The 20,404-nt window shown below is 43.5% G+C and overlaps 1 protein-coding gene across 2 annotated transcripts in view; it reads right to left on the bottom strand.

Moving 5' to 3' along the window:
- Nucleotides 1-10,372: 10,372 nt before the first annotated feature.
- RNGTT (RNA guanylyltransferase and 5'-phosphatase) overlaps nt 10,373-20,404 on the bottom strand; it is a 225,814-nt gene continuing 215,782 nt past the window's right edge. For both annotated transcript variants that reach the window (XM_084782756.1, XM_084782757.1), the window contains exons 15-16: nt 14,080-14,203; nt 10,373-12,854 (exon numbers count right to left, since the gene is read on the bottom strand). In XM_084782756.1, coding sequence (XP_084638882.1) covers nt 12,691-12,854; nt 14,080-14,203 — 288 coding nt within the window. In that variant the 3' untranslated portion in view covers nt 10,373-12,690. The remainder of the gene's footprint in view (nt 12,855-14,079; nt 14,204-20,404) is intronic.

The raw sequence follows: 20,404 nt of genomic DNA, 5'->3' as shown, positions 1-20,404 counted from the left end.
ACTGACAGGGCCAGGGTGGCTCTGTCAGGAAGCCCAGGACATCCTATGGGCAGTTCTGAGGAATCGGGCAAGTGGCACCACACTGTGCTGTTCTATTTTATGTTAACTGAGGCCAAGCACTGCAACCCTAGGTCACTAGTATATATAGCCTGGCACATTCCGAAACAGGAAGTAGATTAGCTATGTGACTGCCATTCCTTCTCTGTCACTTTCACGGGTGTACATGGAAAGGTTTGGTGATTTACAGGGCGACAAGAATAAAGGGGGAGGGGTGCTGCCAAACAAAAAACTTACCCCACAACAGTGGCCCATGCAAGGGACAGTTCTGCACTTTTGGGAACAGGTGTTCACAAACATTGCAACTTTAGCTTTCCAAAGAATCGCTTGCCACATCTGAAGCTTCCAGGATGGAGCATCTTGGGGTACCAGACAAAAATGATACCTTGTTTCAGAAAGAGTCTGTCCAGACTGTCCCCGAAAGCAAGGCCCCAAAGCTCGTTCACAACCCTCAAGTGGAAACTCAATTGAGGACTTGACTCTAAGGGGAGGTTTCTTGAGGGAGCAGGTGGTCTCCAAGTGGAGAGGCTGAAGGGAACATGTTTTCTGCAGAATTGGTATCAACTGCACCCCCAGGTCTAAGGAAGAGTTGGAGTTAGCCCATCCTGGGCTCTACTCAGGCAGTACACAGCTTCCTGTACATTTAGAGCTTTGTTTGGGGGTGTGGCCAGGGAGTGCTAAAGATGACTTTCAGTGTAGGTCATCACCAATATGCGGCTGGTCCACTGGGCTGACTGCATGGTACATATCAAGATGCAGCCTTCAGGTTTACCTGCTATTTGGAGGATGCCCACACCCGGCACCCGAAGCAGACTGTCTGGACCAATCACCAAAACAAGGTGTTTTAGTTTGCAGTCATGATTTAGACAAGTCAATGCTATGTCTTAGGAAAATGTTTTTCTAGGAATGGCCAAAACAGAGCCTGTTTTGGTGCTGGCACACCCAGAGAGAATAAAGAGGGATGACCAGGTCACCCTGGGCAGCTAGAGCCCAGGGTGCTCAGACCTCTGAGCACAGGTCTCCAGCAGAGGCGCCGATGATAACTGTCCCAGAGCAGCTTAAGGCTCAGTCACATGGCAGGATTTGTTCAACACGCGGTGACCACAGCCTTTCTTCCAGGAAGTGGCTTCTGGAGCCAACCAAAGGCCACACAGCAGCCTCTCTTGACCCTCTGCAGCAGCATGTCTCTTTCATTCCCTGCTCAGTGATTCATCAGCAATGGAGTCACACTGCCTATCTACCCCTACCTAGCCCTGGGTTGCAACGCACGTTTCATGTATAGCCTTTGAGGCCCTGCCATGATTTGGGGGTCAAATTGGCCTGAGCTGAAGCCCTGAGTGATGCACCCACTGGTAATATCCAAGTCCTGAGAAGAAGCTACAAGGCACGTGGTAGAATGGTGGAGTGGACCAAACCAGAAAAGTTCCTCTGCCACAGTTTCTACCAGCAGCAGTCTTGGCTAGCCACGTGAGTCATTTTAAACAGCCTGCAAAATCACCATTGATTTCAAAGCATTGATTTTTTTTTTCCCACACCACAGTAACACATTAAGTCTCTCTTCTGAAAAAGACAGGAGAGAACTAAAAGAATAAATCCTCACTCCAAAGCACAGCCTCATTAATTCAATAGAGTCCACACCAGTGTTGGGATGACCTGGGAAGGACATTTGCATCTGCCCAGTAAGGTCTGTTACTTAACAAGTTAAATACAGACCATACCCCCCAGAGAGAGGAGCTCTGATGTCCCTAGACATGAGCTGCGCCTGTGTGACAGGTTTCAGGGATGCCTCCTCCACCGAGGCACTGGCCAGGCATGGCGAGGCTGGAGGAGGCCGGCTGCCCGCCTGCACCCATATGGACTCACCCTCTAAATCAGGGGCTGGCATATCCCAGCATCCGGCTCTGTTCTCGAAATTATAGACTTTCAAAACAGGAGCTCGGACTTTCACCACGGGTCTCAGCTCTGAGGAAGGTTGTCTCCTCAGGCGTATGTGATGATTTAATCTCTAATTACCTTTCACATGTATTTCCAAGTCCCGCTTCTGTGACCTCTGGTTTTCTTTTCTCCCTAGCAGAAAATGCTCATTGGCTGAAACATCTATCCTGACCTTCTTTATATTGAAATAATATATCCCCATCACCGATTATTTCACCATCTCTCCTCCAATCCTCTAACCCCACCCCACGTCTATACTTAGTTTCCAGCCCAAGTGGATTCTATTTATTTATTTATTTATTTATTTTTAGAATGCATCATTTTAAATCTGTTCATCTTTTTTTGAGTTGAAAGACTGGAAGAAATCACACATCGCTTCAGCAGTGAGATGCGCATGGGCGGTTTTTCATCCTGCCCAAAGATAGCTCCTCTTCGTTTTGAGATGTTTTGCCTTCTTTGGCAATCAAAAGCAAACTTTTCTACGTAGGCATGGGCCTACGGGGTACAAAACTTGAATACATCAACATTCATTGTGGTCTCTGCCTTCTTGCCCCCCCCTCCCCGACAAATGTGTGCACCTTGGAGGTGTGGGCTAGCACCAGCACTCTAGGGAGCCCAGGCTGTTCAAGCTCCTGGAGAAAGGGGAATGTGTGATTGTGACGAACTACACCTGTAAGGCTGTGGGCAGAGACGGGAGCGCCCAGGAAGGGGGAGAACTCGGTTTTGGCGTATTCAGGTTGAGGTGACTATTAGACACCCCAGCAGTGATGACAAGCTGTCAGTGGGATGTCTGAGCTCAGCACTCAAGAATGAGCTCCATGCTCTAAATGAGCTTAGAAACTTTGATGGAGGGGACAGAGGCCAATGGTCCCTACAAAAGAGGCATCGAGAACACTCAGCTCCCTCGAGGCTTCTGACGAGAAGTCAACAGCAGATGATAGCCTGGCTTTCTTAAAAAGGAATTTGCTAATTAAAGGAAATTTCCCCATCCTCATTCTTATTTAAGGAAGCAACAATACCAAACAAGCTGGAAATTAGAAAACCACAAAGTTATGTGACTTCATAAAAGTCACTTATTTCTCAGTCTGTTCACTTGTAAAATGGTACCATTATATCAAGGCTCCAGACAAAAAGCAGGCTTTTCTTTTCTCTTGGAAGATCCCAGGAGGTCATAAGAGGTCAGAAAGTAAGCTCTCTCTCACCACAACTTCTTCCATGGTAGGTATATACCACCCACCCACCACCCCGACCCCCCACCTCTGCTGCATTTTACCTCTTCTCGATTAAATTAAAAAATTGTCTTTTAATTCTTATATATAATATAATAATATAAACTGCAATAAACCTTACTCCAAGACCTAGATAGAAACTCTAATTCTCTAGTTTTCATCTGTAGTTGTTTCAATAATAATGATGATGATGATGATGATGAGGAGGAGGAGGAGGAGGAGGAGGAGGAGGAGGAGGAGTCTAGAGAAATAGCTCAGTGCCCCTCTTCCAGAGGATCTGGGTTTAATCCCAAGCATCCGAATGTCAGTTCACAACTGTATGTAACTCTAGTTCCCGGGGATTTGATGTTCTCCTCTGGCTCCCACAGGCACTACATGGTACACATACAAACTACAGGCAAAACAACCACATACAAAAAACAAAATTAGAGCCAGACATGGTAGTACACACTTTTAAACCCAGCACTCGGGAGCCAGAGGCAGGTGGATAGCTGTGATTTCGAGGCCAGTCTGGTTTTAAAAGCAAATCCAGGACAGCCAAGGCTACACAGAGAAACCCTGTCTCGAGAAACAAAAACAAACAAACAAACAAAAAACCAAAATTAATTTTTTAAAAAGCCACCACCAAAAAACATCCTATTTTCTGTTTGTCAGAGTGTGTGGAGAAAGGATCATTATTAGATGCTTTGAAACAAAACCTTTCCAGCATGCCTGAAAACCTGAATCTGCATTTTTAATATAACTTAAAGATAGAGAAGCCGTCCTCAATCCCCATAGTTTCTTCTAATATTTAGCAGTCACTGATGAGGAGAGACTTTACTTGTTGGAATAAAAATTTAAAACTGTTTTTGCAATCTTTCAAAAATGTCAACAATTGAAACTATATTTAAGGAATCATCTCTTCTCATTTTCATAAATTTCTTGTGATTTCTTGCTGACATTTCTTGAGTGATTCACGTGGACATTTCCTGTCAGTTCTTTCAAACACTGATGAGGCCCTAATGTGCAGAGCACACTGCCACTCAGTTCTAAAGTGAAAGCCTCCAAAACAAGCCCTTCTCTGTGAAGGTGGAGACTCAGCCCCCACTCCCGGTCTCTCCTAGACACCCCTTGTAGCTCATCTACACCTGAGCCATGTGTTCCCCAAGCTGCTCGGGGACTCTGCCCAAGGCAGAAGGGGTTGCTGTCAGGCTTGGCCATCTCCAGAGGGGAACCCACAAGGTCTTGTGGACTTGATGTTGGTTGTCATGGCTTCATCTACAGGAACCACAGGTTGCTCCAACTCTGAAGGCCAGAGGCATTCCAGGACCGGAAGGGGCCAGGCCTGTGCATTGAGGGGATAGACACCTTGTCACACTGGTGACAAACTGCTGGTTTCCTGAAGGGCTGGCTGGGAAGAAGGGACGGTTTATGTCCTCAGTCAGCATGCTCACACAGCCCTCCCACTGTGGGTTTTTTTTTTTTTGGGCTACCCACTGTAGCCCCAACCCTACCACTACGTACCCTTCCTCTTGCTTAGTTTTGATTTGTGTCATTTACCCTCCGCACACTTCTGCAGGTTCCTGGAAGCCAGCCCTCCAAATCCTGTCCTCTGTCCTTGCCTTTCTTGCCTATTCCTGCACCTTTGTTTTTTGACTTTACTTTCTTACCCACCCATCATCCTAGATGCTCACTCTGCTGGTTGTTTTTATTTCCCACTCGCTGATCCCAGGCTCTCTTTTACGTCACACTTGTTACTGACTCTTGTACCCTGCCCTCCTTGCTACCATCCTTAGCGTAACCACCATGGCTCTCTCCAGCCAACTCAATGGACTCAGAAAACCTCTTCATCCAGCCCCGTATAGCTTTTCCTCTTGCCCCATTTCTGCTAAGGGTATCACTGCTGTACCACCTAGACTTGAACCCTCTGATGATGGGGTCTGGGTGCCCTTCTGAGCGCCCATCACATCCACTTCCCCCCAGCCCCGTTTATACACAATGTCTGTAGTCTAAGCTTTGACCTGCATCTGCTTAATACCATGGACTCCCAACTTGCTTTTCTTCTGCTGCTCAAGTTATCAGATGATTTTCACAAAGGAAAGTTTAGCTTATAGTTTTAACTTCTTGGTCAGACATTCAAAGCCCCGCACAGCCTCTGTAGCCAGATTTTACTCAGGGATTCTAAAAATTGTTATCCCCATTCTTTGCACCTAAATAGTCTAGGTGCTGAAAATATAGCCACTGAAGAAATACCTCACACAGAAGTTGTATTCTAGAGAGGAGGAGACAGGCAGAAAGCTAAGGCATACACTAGAGAGAAAGGAGCTGTGAGAAGGAGGCGGCCATGATGCTCCACACAGCAGTCCCTGCAGGAGCAGCGGCTTTGTGGGAAGCGCATTCCGAATGCACCAAGTTCAAAGCCCTATTGTGAGAGTGTGTTTAGCTGGCGGGACATAGCACAGGTGTGACAAGTAGGTTGAGCAGGCCATGTTGCTCCTCAACTAAGGGAGCATGGGGCATGGTGAATAAGGCAGGGCCTTCAGAATGTTCTGAATAGGAAAGTGACCTGTCACTACATCAACAGTATGGAGGAGAGAGGGAGATAGGCAGATGCCGAGCGTAATCAAGAGGCCATCCTAAATGTCTGAGCAGAGATTAGTGAAGCTGCAGAGGCAGAGCTAGGATGACCAAGAAACTGAGCTGGGAGATGGAGTTGTCGCATTCTGAAGGTAGGGCTGACAACACTTGCTGATGGGTTGGATGGAAGTTAAGAGAAGGAGAGTTAAAGATGACACAGAAGCACCTGAAAGTGTGATTGCTATTAACAATGCCTGGAAGATGACTGTGGGCAGAGAACAGAGCACAGTGGAAGGGCAGAGCTTCAGTTTTGGCATATTTAGGTTGAGGTGCCATTAGACACCCCAGCATATATGTTAAGCTGTCAGTGGGATGTCTGAGTTCCAGCACTCAAGAAAGAACTCCACACTCTAAATGAACTTGGAAACTTTATTTTAATAGAGTACGGACAGAGGCCACAGGTCTGCCTCTGCAGGAAGGAAGTCACAAGGTCATAATGGCCCAGGAGCCAAGTTCATGTTTGTGGACCAGCCGCTGTAAACGACTGGCTCTGACATTGTGAACATCACCACACCTGTGAAAACAGGACTTGGTTTTGTAAGTATCTTTGAAATTTCTCACTGAGCAATGAGCACCTGTGTAACAGGCAGCCAGCGAGCTGCTTATGTAAATGCATTTGACCCTGTGCAGAGCTCGGCTGACAAGCTCTATGGCGATGAGAGCCCTGTTGGATGAAGGCGAGGATGTGGAGGGACCGGGAGCCATCAGCTCTCTCAAGGCCTTCTGCCACAACCAGACTAGCAGAACGAGCCACCAATTAGAGGGAGGTGGAGCAAATAAGGACAGAATGGCTAGAGATTACAGCTCTGTTCCTAGGCCATTCCTTTGCAAAGCTGGGACTATCGCTAATCACATGCTTTGTTCCTTTCAAGATACACAGCTCTGCTGCCCACCCCGGAAGGCCTGGGTCAACCCCTCCTCCCATTCCACCCACAGCAGACGTCTCAAGCACTGTAGCTCCACCCACATGCGACACTGTCCAGAAAACTCTGTAGGACTTTGGTGGTGGTATGTTCAAATAGGGTTTCTGCAGGACTCGCCTTGATGTGTATCACGGTATGCTGGGTTTACGCCTGACATCAAAGGCATGCAAGGGTGCCCAGAGAGGAGGACTTCCATGGAAACTGTGCAGTTTCTTACTCCTTTAGATCATGAAAGACTTTATCAGCAAGAGCAGCCTTCTTCACTTTCCTGTTTGAAGACAAGGCTGAAAGGTCCTAAGTTACCAAAGGATCGCCTTGTGAAAACATGAGAAAAATGGGTAGGTGGAGCCTCCTAGCTTACGATATGGCACGTTCAATGAAACTGCACTGAAAAAAGAAGACATGGTCAAAGGATGACCTTCATCACTCTGCAAGCATATCACACAAAAGGAGAGCAGGCACTATCTGCTTTCAACTCTCTGAGAAGTTCCTGACTTCAGTGCAAAAGACATGAACATACAAGGTACTGCTGATGGAATTAAATAGAAGCTGCACCAGACATGGCTCTGAATACAGTCTTCTGAAGGCATGGTTCAGTATTTCAGTTACAATGAGGGAACTAGAATGTCGAGCGCGCGCGCGCGCGCGCGCACACACACACACACACACACACACACACACACACACAAATCCATATGGCTAATCCAAGGGGGACAAAGGGGACATTTGAATCCCACTATTGCCAAACTCTGTGACCCAGTCTCACCATTATGTCTACAACCCCATGTCTGGAGGAGAAAAAAAAAATTAAGCAAACTATCACACGCATCTCTCTTTGTAGATATCTGTATTAGGGTGGGGGGTCCTTGATTCTGAGATGAGGAAAAGCTGAGGCTCCTGGGCTCACAGCAGTGGGACACTGTGAACCTAGGGGGTGCGCCACTGGTTTCAAACATAGGTGGCACAGGCTTGGAGCTGCAGCACAGAGGGCTTTCCTGTGGTGCTTGGATGCTCTTAGTGCGACCACAAAGAAAAGTAGCTTGAGATTCTGAAAGATCACTCCAAGCTTGTGATCTAAAGAAAAACAGTCTCTATACCGAGGTGATAGTTGGGAAACACAGACTTCCTGTTGGTGTGGTCCAGCAGCTGTCAACCTGTGGTCATGACCCCTCTGAGGTCACGAATCAGATACTTACGTTACAATTCATAACAATAGCAAAGTTATAGTTATGAAGTAACCACAACATGAGGCACTGTTTCAAAGGGTCCCAGCGTTAAGGAAGGCTGAGAGCCACTGGTCTAGTCAAAACTAGATTTCCTTTTTCTTTGTTGTGTTTGGCCAAATTAAGTTCTGTCCCTTAAATAATGGAGTTTTGGGACTAGGGAAAAATGCCTCAGAGGCTGAGTGCCCATATCAGGCAGTTTACAGCAGCCTGTAACTCTAAGTCCGGGTGAATACTACACCGCTGGCCTTCTGAGGCAGCTAAACTCACTACATGCATACCCCTCAACCCCCACACATAATATAAACTAAAAATAGGGAAATTATAGACAAGTTTCATTCTACTTATGCATTTTTAACATACAAGTAATTCCGGTTTTTACCCATGTACATTTTGCTCATGGGCACAATACGACCATGCATACAATCACCACTGTCACATCCAAATAAAACCTTCAGCTGTGTAAGTTGCAAGAACTGTTGCTCCTCTCAGGGTCTCCGTGTCCCATTCCTGGGGACATGGTAATCTACCCAACTGTGTGGCAGATTACCAACATGAGTGTTTCACTTAGGGTTTTTATTGCTGTGATAAAACACAATGACCAAAAAAAAAAAAAACAAAAAAACAAAAAAACAAACAAAAAAACCAACCTGGGGAGCAAAGAACTTATTTTATTTCACAGCATCCAAGAAAATCAGGGCAGGAACTCAAGGCAGAAACCATGGAAGGGGCTTCTTCCTGGCTTGCTGGCTCCCAATGGCTTGTGCAGTATTCTTTCTTCTGTCATCCAGGACCCACCTGCCCAAGATTGCTGGGTCCTCCCATGTCAAATACCAATCGACAAAATGTCGCACAGGCCTGTCCACAGGCAATCTGGTAAAGGTATTTTCTCTACTAAGGTTCCACCTTCCCTAAAGACTCTAGTCTGTGTCAACTCGACTTAAAACTCGTCAGCACAACTGACCACACGAGGACCTTGCTAGCCTAGGGTGAGATGCAGGCAAAAGCAACAAAGTGCTCCATGTAAAGTTCTAGATTTTCTTGCAAAGTAAGGACTTTTCAGGATTGAAGTTCTCTATGTTACCAATGATGGCCACAGAATTTTGAAAAACGCCTTTGCACAGATAATAGCTGGCAAGTTCACCTATCCACATACATTTAGGAATGTGGAATCTGGAAGTCCAGGGGCCCGGCTTCATTCTCTTACCATAGCAGTGGTCACCTGGTGTCAGAGGAGGGAAGGGAAGGAAACATGAGAGGCCAACCAGGGCTAGCCATAACCCAGTGTGTGAGGGTTGACAGCTAACTCCCACAATCAAGAAAGCGGTGGGCCGGGGCTGATTTTCATTGCCACATTTCCTGACTACAGCTCTAGTGCCCAATATGTGAAATGTTCAGGCCCCCATGGCAGTGCAGTCACTTCACACGGTGAGAGTCTAATGGTGCTCAGCATGACCAGTAGCAAAACCTCACAGGGTGGTGGGCTGAGACACCCCACATCCATCGTGAGCTGAGACGCCCCACATCCATCACGAGCTGAGACACCCCACACCCATCTATGAAGAAACACTTGGCAACAATTCTACTGGAGTACCAACACCTGCTTGAGTCTAAGCTCAAAACTCAGCCCTACATTCTGCATCTAAACACTAGGAAAGGCACCTACCAAACACACTCTTAACTTGGTGGTAGCCATCCAGCCGCAGGAGCATGGCTGTTAGGCTGCACACGGACTTAGGCAGCCCTGACTTTACACAGAATCGTAGCTGGACTTAAAAAGTTCCCTTTGATCAGGTCCAACCTTGACATTATACAAAAGGAAATAGGAGGGGGAAGGTAGGGAACATGAAACTAGGAGGAGGCTCAGCCTAGATTTCTTTCTGGATCCTGCCTAGGGCTTTTCTCCATCACAGGAGTTTATCACTTCATTACCAATTTTCAAGATTTTATTTTATTGGCCTGAAGAAGCTATATTCATTGCTGAAAATGGTGGTATGTTTAAGGATAGCAAAATCCCATTTACAAAAATGCATAGTCATTACAAACATTTGATGGTTCATTACTTCAGGACATTTACTACTAAATATTCTAAAAGAAACCCACAAAAAATAATGTAAGAGAATACTCAGTTGGTAGATTGCTGAGATTGCTGTGGTAAACACACAGAAACAAAGCACCTTCACCCCACACTCAAAAAGATAAAAGCTTCAAACAATCACTGCAATGTTAATCCAGCTTCTCAGAAGGCAAAATACATCATCTAACTCCTTATATTAATCATTAGGATGCAACTAGCCAGATGAGCCAGACTAGGTGTGGCAGACATCAGCAACAGCCAACAAAACAGAAGGGACACGAAATCATTGTCAGCGAGACAGCAAAGACACAGTTATTTTACAGCAGTAGTTTTATTACAATACACACTGACACACACAATTAGAGAAGGAATGTTCTGGCATTTCTGAGCATTTCATGGAAAGCAAAGTAACCATCTAGGCAGTAGTCACCAATGTTTTTTTCCCCAAACAAAAACAAGCTTTTACATGCGATAACTCAGGGCAATAGTCTTCTTACTCTTGTCCAGAAAACATCAACTAAAGAAAACAGCTTGTCGTAGCAGGAGCCGAGAAGGGAGGGTTTCCTGCAAGATGTCCAAGTCCTGCCTTGCACTCAGCAACCTAATGACTGTCATGCTACTTCAGGAGGCTATGTGCTTGGGGACTACATGGAGTCTATTGATAAGGCCAGTGATTATAATGTCACCCTAATTGAAAGGAAAGGATAAGCTAAAAAGTAAGTCCTATATAGTGCTCTTTTCACAAAACTCACTTAAACGGGTAGAGTTGGCATAAACGTTTTAATTCTGTTAGAGAGCACTGGCAAATGTTTGTCACTGTATCTGTAAAAGGGCTCTGCTTTTACACTAACTTGGGAGCACACCATAGCATAAACAGTCACCGGCCCTGGCAGCAGGCACTAGATTGTCTGTACTTCACAGACAGTTTTGGATTCACCATGTAGAAGACACAAGGAACCTTGACAATTTCCCCTCAACAATCCTGTATTAGTCAGATGTTTAAATCCCTCAGTGCCCAAATGTACAAAAGCAATCTAGGGGGGAAAATTAAAACTGCATTTTGAAGAAACTTGCTATCACATTACATAACTTGGGAACAACAGAGGCATAAGCTCCAACACAGCCCTAGTATTCCATATAGAAAAGCACTGCAGAAGTAAAGTTTGTTTAAAAACATTAAAACTCAGATTCATATAAATACAGTTTTGGTTAATCTGTGCAATGCCAAATAAAAATTCCATCAGATACTCAGTCTGCTAGGTTTTCACTTCTGGTTGTATCAGTACAAGAATATACACTGTTGCATATACTTTCACATATATGCTTATACATATATAAAATTCAGATCATGAAAATTTGTTTTAAATACATACATTTAAAACCTGTGTCTCTAAAAATAAATACATTAAGCTGCTTACTAGTAGCTAATTCTGAGTTCCCCCACAAGCCAATCAGAACAGTTTTTACAATGGCAGGGACCATTAGCTGCCCTTTAACCTACTATGTATAGTAAACACTGCAATGCAGCCACATCTCTGAGATGCTGTCTCCCAACCCAGGTGCAACTGTAGCCGAGGGAGTGACACCTTCATTTCAGCCATGTTCAGTTTCTGCAGTGCCTCTGCTGTCCAGTGGGAGGACAACATTGTCTAGAGACAACCCCTCCTTCAGTTAACATCACCTTCTAACCAGGAGTCAGCTGCCATTGCTTCTGATGCATTGTTTGAGGAAGTGACACAACACCGCTTGTGTTTGCCATCGCTCCCAGAGCTCACAGTGAGTGGTGTGTGATGATCCCACTGAGGTAAAGCAGAGGCAGCCCTGGTGTCTGAAAGAAGCAATGTTCCCAGGACAGCAGCACAGGAAGGACCTGGGGCTCTGTATGTAAGTGCCACAAAGTAACTCCAAGCCACTGCCAGGATGGGAACACTAGACATCTGACACTGTGGCTCAAACAAGAGAAACAGCAAAATACTCAAAGTAGTTTCTAGAGAAAGGATACAACTCACAAAAAAAGATGGAGCTAAGTCACTGTTTTACTTTTATATCCCATCCTTACAAAAAATAAAAACAAACAAAAAAAAAAACCTTATCAAAATGGTATAGCCAAACCAAACTGTTAATGTGCATAATAGTTGGCCTTGTCATTGTTCAGAATATAGAAAATTCAGAAATATAGGAAATCCATGATAAGTAAGTGGGAATTTCTAATGCCACTGCCTACATTTTTAAGAGGAAAACTTAAAATCCACCTTCTAAAAAACGCAATGGGCTCACAGTTTCAGATTGCTAGTTATGAGTAAAATGTAAAGTTATCTATTCACATACAAACAAGGCCTCTATTTCATTGACTTCAATCTGATTTAAACCTTTGGATACTTCAATCTGCAGACTTCACAAGGTAAGGCTGAAATTTTCAGGTATAAATAAAATATTTAGGTCCATGATGTACTGTAGTTCTGAGAAACCAAATGTACCAAGTATATACAGGCTGACGACATGTCTTCCCTTAAACCACATGTGCCAGGACCAAGCCACATTTGTCTCTTTAACTTCTCTGGCTGAGAAAATGAGGCGATGGCATTCTTCCCACTCCTCTTTCCTCCCGAGCGTGAGGTCAGAGGCAGGGACTAGGTTGGCCGGTGCAGCTTCTTGGGCGGTGGGGGTGGCATGAGCTCCGTGTCAGGGTCTAGAGGATACTTTCTCTTCTGTCCTTGGGCAGCTGCTGCACATCTGTCAATGAACTCAAATAGCATCTCCTTGGTGACAGGGTTCGAGATGCTATTGCACACGGCTGTGGACAAAGGCGGGCAGCATGTGAGATAGTTAGCTAAGGCAACTGACTACTACAGGCTGTGGCTCCAGGAAACCCTGGCATTTCACCAATGGGCAGGCAGGCTGCAGGTCAGGCACTTTTCTAGTGGTTACTCTTTGCTGAAGTACTAATTTTAAAGAAAAATGTTAAGGAATTTTAATCTAGTACAGCACACCTCATGAAAAATCCACATTCAATGACACTTCTATACAGGAAAGTACACTATAGCTTTTAAGTCCTTCTCTCAGAAGGATGTCCAACAGCACTAGCCAGTGCTATTCAGGGACACAAAGTTTTCATGGCAGCTTCCATCCATATTGTTGTTGTTTTCACATTGTTATTATATATATAATCATTTAGTTAAAGAACACATAATAAAATGGCCTAATAAACAAAACATCTTTTCTTAAGTAATTAAAATTTAGAGCCAATACATTTCATTTTATTTATCTATTTGGATCTTCGGAGGTGGGAGAAAACAATTAAATGAACTTATCTTGTCTGAGCATAGATGCTACTTCCAAAACCACCGCTAAGTGTGAAACAGTATCTTTTAAAGTGAAAACCCTGATATAACCACCTATCTGTTTACTCTTTCCTGCTTCTTATAATCATGATCACCGTCAGCAGCTGAACACTAGACAAGTAAACAATCTAGCGACCTTTAATCTTCCAGTGTACCTTTTATCTACTTTTTTTTTCCTATCTCTACTCTCAGTATACTTGTAAACTCAAATGAATTCATAGCGTTCTTCATAAAAACAACAAACTATTCTGAATCCCCAAGGCATTCTGAAAGATAGGGCAGTTTTTGTTTTAAAATGGTTTTCATTTACTTTCTTTCCATTGTTTGTAAAGTTATTTTAGGAGCTGGAAATTACATTTTCCTTTGCTAATTCTGTTTCTTACCATCTGGCAAACAATGGATTTAATAGTTTTGAATAGATCAGAAATTATCATGGCTTTCATTGTTGCTGATGTTCATGAAGTTAAGCTAGTGTACAGCCATCACCCCACCCTTCTGTCCCCGCAGGCCACAGGGCACGGAGCTCACGGAGGACAAGCTCTAACAGACCAAGGCTGCCAAGGCTGGCGTGGAGCAGGCAGCCCATCTGCCCATCAAGCAGGGCAGCATCAACAGTCCACGGGGGTTCTAGCACCAAACTTCCCTGTCGTTAGCGGGATGGCCACTACTCATACTCACCCATGGCTGTGTTGTAGGCATTGGGGAAACTTTTGTCTATTCTCTGTCGCATGAAGACCCAGCTGTTGTTCTCAAATTTGCATTCTATAATTTTGTTGTCATACTGTTTTAGTTCTTTTGTCACCTGTTTTAAAAGAGAATTGATGAAAATATTTTAAATCATTTGAAAGGCTTTTTGCTTCCACTGTGTGACAGACACATTAGGAAATGCCAAAAACACCTCAGTAACTCTTCAGGCAGAGCTCTTTGTCATCTGAAGTGTCTAATCAAGCCTGAAGATATGGCGCACACTCTCAGTACACATGCTCAGTATCTGACACTTCAGAGTTGTGAAAATGGCTGTCAATATATAGCAATTAAAAGAAGCTAAGCAGAAAGCAGCCACTTCTGGGCCAAATGCAAATATGTTGCCATGGGGACAATGCCTTCAATCCTGTCTGTGTTTCTCTAGCTTTCAGACTGAGTACACTGCTTAGGGTTCATCAACTTTCAGAAAGATTTCACCATCTGCATTTCAATGCCAAACCCTAAGAAATCCTCTCTACTATATATAAAAGGGCTACATAAAAAACAAACAAGGATCAAATTCAGTAAATGTGCTTCCTAACTATTAATTTTTAGGCAGTTTCCTAATCCAAACCTACTCCTTAGGCTATTTTCCCTTTTCATCCTTCCAGAGAGTATGAATTTAGAAAGGAAACTACTTTGATTTTAGCTGGTGTGTTTCTTGGCTTCTTTACCTCAGATGATTGAATATGGATTACAACATACTCTATCAAAGCCACCGAGTATCCATGGTAACTATGGGAAGTTTAAAAGATATTCCGTCAGGCTGGGAGGATGGCTTTCATAAAAGGAACCTAAGCTTATCTGCAGTTTTCCAATCAAATGTCAGTCATGGTAATATCTGAATTCTGTCTTCATCCTTCAGAACTAACAACTCTCTCACACAATATGGTAGATTGTAATCACTAAACTTCATTAACATTATTTGAAATGCTCTCATTTTTCTGCCCACATATTCACTATCACCTAGGAAAATGAAGGGCTGCAAATTTTTGAAAGCTGCTTTCAATTCAGATTAGGCAGGGTGTGTCTTCATAAAAACTTGTATATTCTCTTCCTTCCCTCTAGGTGAGCATTGCTTTTGATTGGCTCATTTGCATTTTCAATAAGTCTAACAACTGGTCCAACACCAGGTCCAACAGGCCCAGAATGTTTTAGAGCTGGCTCTGTAAACTTGCCTTCCCCACATAAGCGATGCTGGTCAGCAATCTAGCCAGCGTGTGCCCAGATGATCCATTCTGTACAGCCTCATTCCCCTGGCGAACCGTAGCCCATCTCCCTTTCTCATCATTTTTGTGCAGGTGCAGGGCAACTCGTTCAATCTAGGCACCACTTCTGGGTTATGCCAAGTAGAGTTGTTCAACAGAAGTCAGTCTCTAAATCTTTCAAAGTCTTCATTTTCTAATCTCTAAAAACATCAAAGGGCTTTCTAATATACTAGACCATAGGAAGAAAGTACCAGACTAATAAACATACAATGTACAGACCCAAAGAAGATAAGTAACAAGGAGGACCCAAGGGAGGATGCGTAAGTCTCACTCAGAAGGGGAAAGAGAACAGACAGCAGAAGTGGTTGAGGAGAGGGAATAAGGTAGGAAGGGCGCTCAGAAAGAAATGAGTAGAGATCAAACCTAGGCAAGGGGTAGGGGTGGGGGTGGGGGTGGGGTAGGAGGACAGAGGGCCTGCAGAGAGAAGAAAACCAGGGGTGGAGGCATTCTCTGTGACAAGCTAGAGACACAGGGCAGGGCAGGCTTCTGGGAAGATATGGCAGTGACTCTAGCTGAGACTCCTGGGGACCGAAGAGGACACTCTTCAACTAGACAACCCACCAACAAAAACTTTGACACAAAATGTACCCTGCCTACAAGATGTGCAGGGATAAGACAGAGCAGATAGAGCAGAAATCGAGGGAATGTCCAACCAATACCTGGCCATCCTAACACCCGCCCTAGGAGAGGTCCAACCCTTGACACTATTAGTGATATTCTGTTATGTTTGCAGACAGAAGCTTAGCATAGCTGTCTTCTGAGAGGCTTTACGCAGCAGTGGATCCAAACAGATGGGCAAAGACTCACAGGCAAACACTGAGTGAAGTGTAGGGAGTCTTGTGGAAAAATGGGGGATGGATAGACTCCACAAGAAGACCAACAGAGCCAATTAACCAGGGCCCAGAGGGGCTTGTGGAGACTGAAGCACTGACCAAGAAACATGCATAGACTGGACCTCCTTCAAAAAAGTAGCAGATGGGCAGCTCAGGCTTCATATGGGTCTCCTAGTAAGGGGAGTGGGATCTGTCTCCAACATGGCCTCAGGTTGTCTGCTTTTTGGTCACTTCCCCCTGGCAGGACTCTTCACCAGGCCACAGGAAAAGAGGATGTGTTCAGTCCTGATGTAACTTGAGGAGCTGGGGTGGAAGAGGGTGCCCCTTTTCTGAGGAATAGGGGAGGGAGGAGCTGGGTAGGAACAGGAGGAGAGGAAGGACTGGGCTATGATTAGGAAGTAAAAAGAAATAGGGGTATAAATATCACTTGGAGATCCTGCTTTAAATTCTTTTGGGTATATACCCAGAAGTGAGACTGCTGTATCATAGAGTGATTCAACTTTTAATTTTCCAAGTAACTTCCATATTATTATTATCCAAAACGGTTAAACCATATCACATCCCTAACAGTGCATCCTTTGATGCTGGCCATCATGACAGGCGCCAGATGTTACAGTACTATGGTTAGTGACTGACTGCATGTGCTTATTGGTTGTACACTTTTTTCTGGAAAATATAGCTCTTTTGCCTTTTGAGGAGTAGGTATTGAAAGCGGGTCCACTTTGTGGCCTAGGATGGCCTTGAACTTCTGATGTCCATCCTGGTCTCAGACTTGTGATCTACCTTAGCCAAGTGCTGGGATTGCAAGTCTTTATCACTATATCCAGCTGTATTTGCCTACTTTAAAAAACATTTTCGTTAGTATATGTTAACTATAAAAAATAATGCATTTCAGTCAGAGGTTTTCATTTGTGCACATGACATATTTGACCACAGGTACTTCTCCCATTCCCTTCCCTGTCCTCCTAATGGTCTATAGGGCAAGTGATCGTAACAGATTCCCTTTTACCCTCATGTCTTTCCTCGCTGGAGTCCACACAAGAAAAAACTTGCCATACTTGATTCCACTTCATGATCTACATATCATGCTTTTTGTCTATTCACCTGCACACACACACACACACACACACACACACACACACACACACACTTTGTTGTTGTAATAGGAAATAATAAAGCACAACTGAAAGAATTCAAATTTAATAAACATTAATATTTAATGATGTTAAACACTTTACTTGTTTTGTACTTTTTTTTATTTTTTAAATTGGCTGCCTATATTTTAATCAAGAATTTGTTAATATTGAATTTTATGTTTGAGCATTAACTCTCATCAGATGGTGATTTGTAATTTTTCTATCATTCTATAAGCTACCTTTCTGCTCTGATGATAAGCAGAGTTTTAAAGTTCAATGTCCCTGTTTATTTTTCATTTTGCTGACTGTACCAAGTTATAGCTAGATCTTTTCCTAATGTGTTCTCGGTTTTGCTTATTTGTTTTGTTTTTTTTTAGTCCTTTGAGGCTTAATAGTTTAAGGTCTTATGCTTCAGTTTCTAGTCACTTTTGGAGTTAATGTCTTACACATATGGGGCAGGTTCCATGGTCTTTCCCTGCGGTATCATCTTGCAGCCTCTGTGGAATACCCTGTCTGTATGCCAAGGACTTACTTCTGGGCTCTAGTCCACTGACTGCTCTAGTTGTTTCTGCTATTGTTTGAGATAGAGGCTTCCTATATAGCTCAGCACACCCTCAAAATTCATGATTTTCCAGTCTTACTCTCCCATGTACTATGAGGTCACAGGTGTGTGCTAGCAAGTCTGCCTTGGCGGGGGGTGGGGGGGTGGGGGGGTTACTATCTGACTAGTTCCTGTGGTCTACTTGTTTGTGTCAGAGATGAAGCATGCTACTTAAACCACTGCAGTTCTGCAGAGGAAGCCAGAGTGAGCCTTCCAACTTGGCTATTTTCCCACTATTTGGAATTTCTCGAGAGTCCATGAAGCTTCTAGTGCAGCTCTTCCACGTACGCCAAAGGCACGGTTAGGGTCTTGATGAGGTTACACAGCTTCTCAAGACTGCTGTAAGCTCTATGGATAGACCGATAGCATTCAACAGCTTTATTTGCATCTCCTTTTATTTCTTTTAACAAGAAACACTGCTTCTTTTCTTTAAGCAACTTTACAAGTAAACTCACTAAAGAGAATCATGCTGGCCTGAAAAGGTACACTCTGAAAACAGCTGTCAACAAAATGACATCTTTGGCGCTTTGGAAGCATGCTGACTAACAAGCTAGTTACTGGCTAGCAACTGCAAGTTAAGTATCACACTGATCATCATCACTCTTGTGTTCTCAGTATCAGACTTCAGCAGGATTATTAACTATGTTGTGGCTCTTGGCCAAATATTAGCAATTTGGGAAAATTTTTCCAGAAAATGCATACACTTGCCATGACTAAAGTTCATGTCCATATTCAACAAGAAATGGTGTCCTTCATTGGTTCCACATTGTGTTCCCGCCACAGGCAGGTTGCAAGGTATATATTTGATTGTGTGGTAAATATATTTAACTGGTAAAAACATCTCTCATATGTGCACAAACTAAAGTTTTCAATAATGGTCACATAAGAAAATAATGGGGTACAGAAGAGTGAGTTAATTTTAGTATCCATATTCATCTTAAGACAATTACATAGTATCACTGACCAAAAGAGGACCCCTGTAGGTCTCCTATATCAACTGTTATCCTACTCTGAGTTAATGAATGCTTCAATATTTATAAATTAGAATTTCACACTATGTTCACTATTATATTAAATTAATTTAATAATCTGAATAGGATCACACTACCAACTCACACAGGCCATGCTAAATGTTGGCAACTTACAGAAAGTGGATGAAAATAGTTCTATTTATGGTGGTACAACAGAGGCCTGCAGATAGCTGCTCTGCTGGGTGGCCATATCAAGTAAACATCTTAGAGACAGGCTTCTGTTTACTCTGAAGCCATTAAAAACAACAAAAACTACACACCATAAAAGCTATTAGGAGTTTCTTCTTTTTTTTTAACATTTAAAGATGTAAGATTGACAGAAAAGTTGTTAAGGTGGTAGGGGGTATTTCCTATTTTCTTCTGTCACTTTCTGCTAACATTTATATTTTATTGATCAGAGTAGAGCTAAAAACTCTAAAAGAAGTTAACACTGATATAGCATAAACTAAAGACTATCAGAGTTTCTATGTTGTTTGAAATTCCTGGGCTTGAATTTCATGTGGAAGCCACTTGAATTTAATTGCCACATTCTAGTTTCTTCTAGCCTGTGGCAACTACTCAGACAGTCTTTGGGTATTTTTCCTACTTCTTTGTTTGTTCATTCACTCACTTACTTACTTATTCTCTGTCCTCAGGTGTCCATCTTTCTATCTGGATCTGTAGCTCAGGCTGGCCTTGTGTCAGGTACCCTTTCCACATTAGTCCTCTCAAGCACAGGATTACAGGGATGCCTAAGCCATCACATCCATGTCCCTGGACACTTAAGAGTACCACTGAGATATTTCAAGAATGATGCTCAAATTAGAACCCCCCCCCCCAGTGTTTTCTCATGATAAAGAATTTCTGGGTGTGGCAAGGAGTGCCCTTCTGGTCTTACTGGTCTATACTAGTTCACTGTATCACTGGTGGCAGTACATCTGATTACTTAGTCAAGGAGGTTATTTGTGAGGTTTCTTCTTTCAGTACTCTATTGATTGCTGTGAGTCACGTGTCTAGTCTGACTTCGGAAAAGGAAATGAAAGACTACTTCTTGGAAAAGGGCCTTAAAGAATATGTAGTGTTCATTTATTTTACTTATTTTTAAACTTCATATGTATGGATGTTTTTGCCTGAATGTTTGTCTCTGTGTATCACTTGTGTGCTTGGTGCCAGCAGAGATTTTAAAAAAAAAAAAAAAAAGAGAGAGTCAGATCTCCTGTAATCGAAGTTACAGAGGGTTGTGATCCACCATGTGGGTTCTAGGAATCAGACCCAGGTCCAGCAGCATGTCTGCTCTGGCAAGGAATCATATCCAAAGACCTTCTAGGTCTATGTTATCTGGCTAGGATGCAGACATAGTCTGGATCACAGTATGATCTGGCTGAAATATAGCTATGCCCTTAGTATATAC

This window comes from Acomys minous (assembly GCF_964271855.1).
Source record: "Acomys minous genome assembly, chromosome: 1".
Classification (NCBI taxonomy): domain Eukaryota; kingdom Metazoa; phylum Chordata; class Mammalia; order Rodentia; family Muridae; genus Acomys; species Acomys minous.
This window is presented reverse-complemented; position numbering and strand designations above follow the sequence as displayed.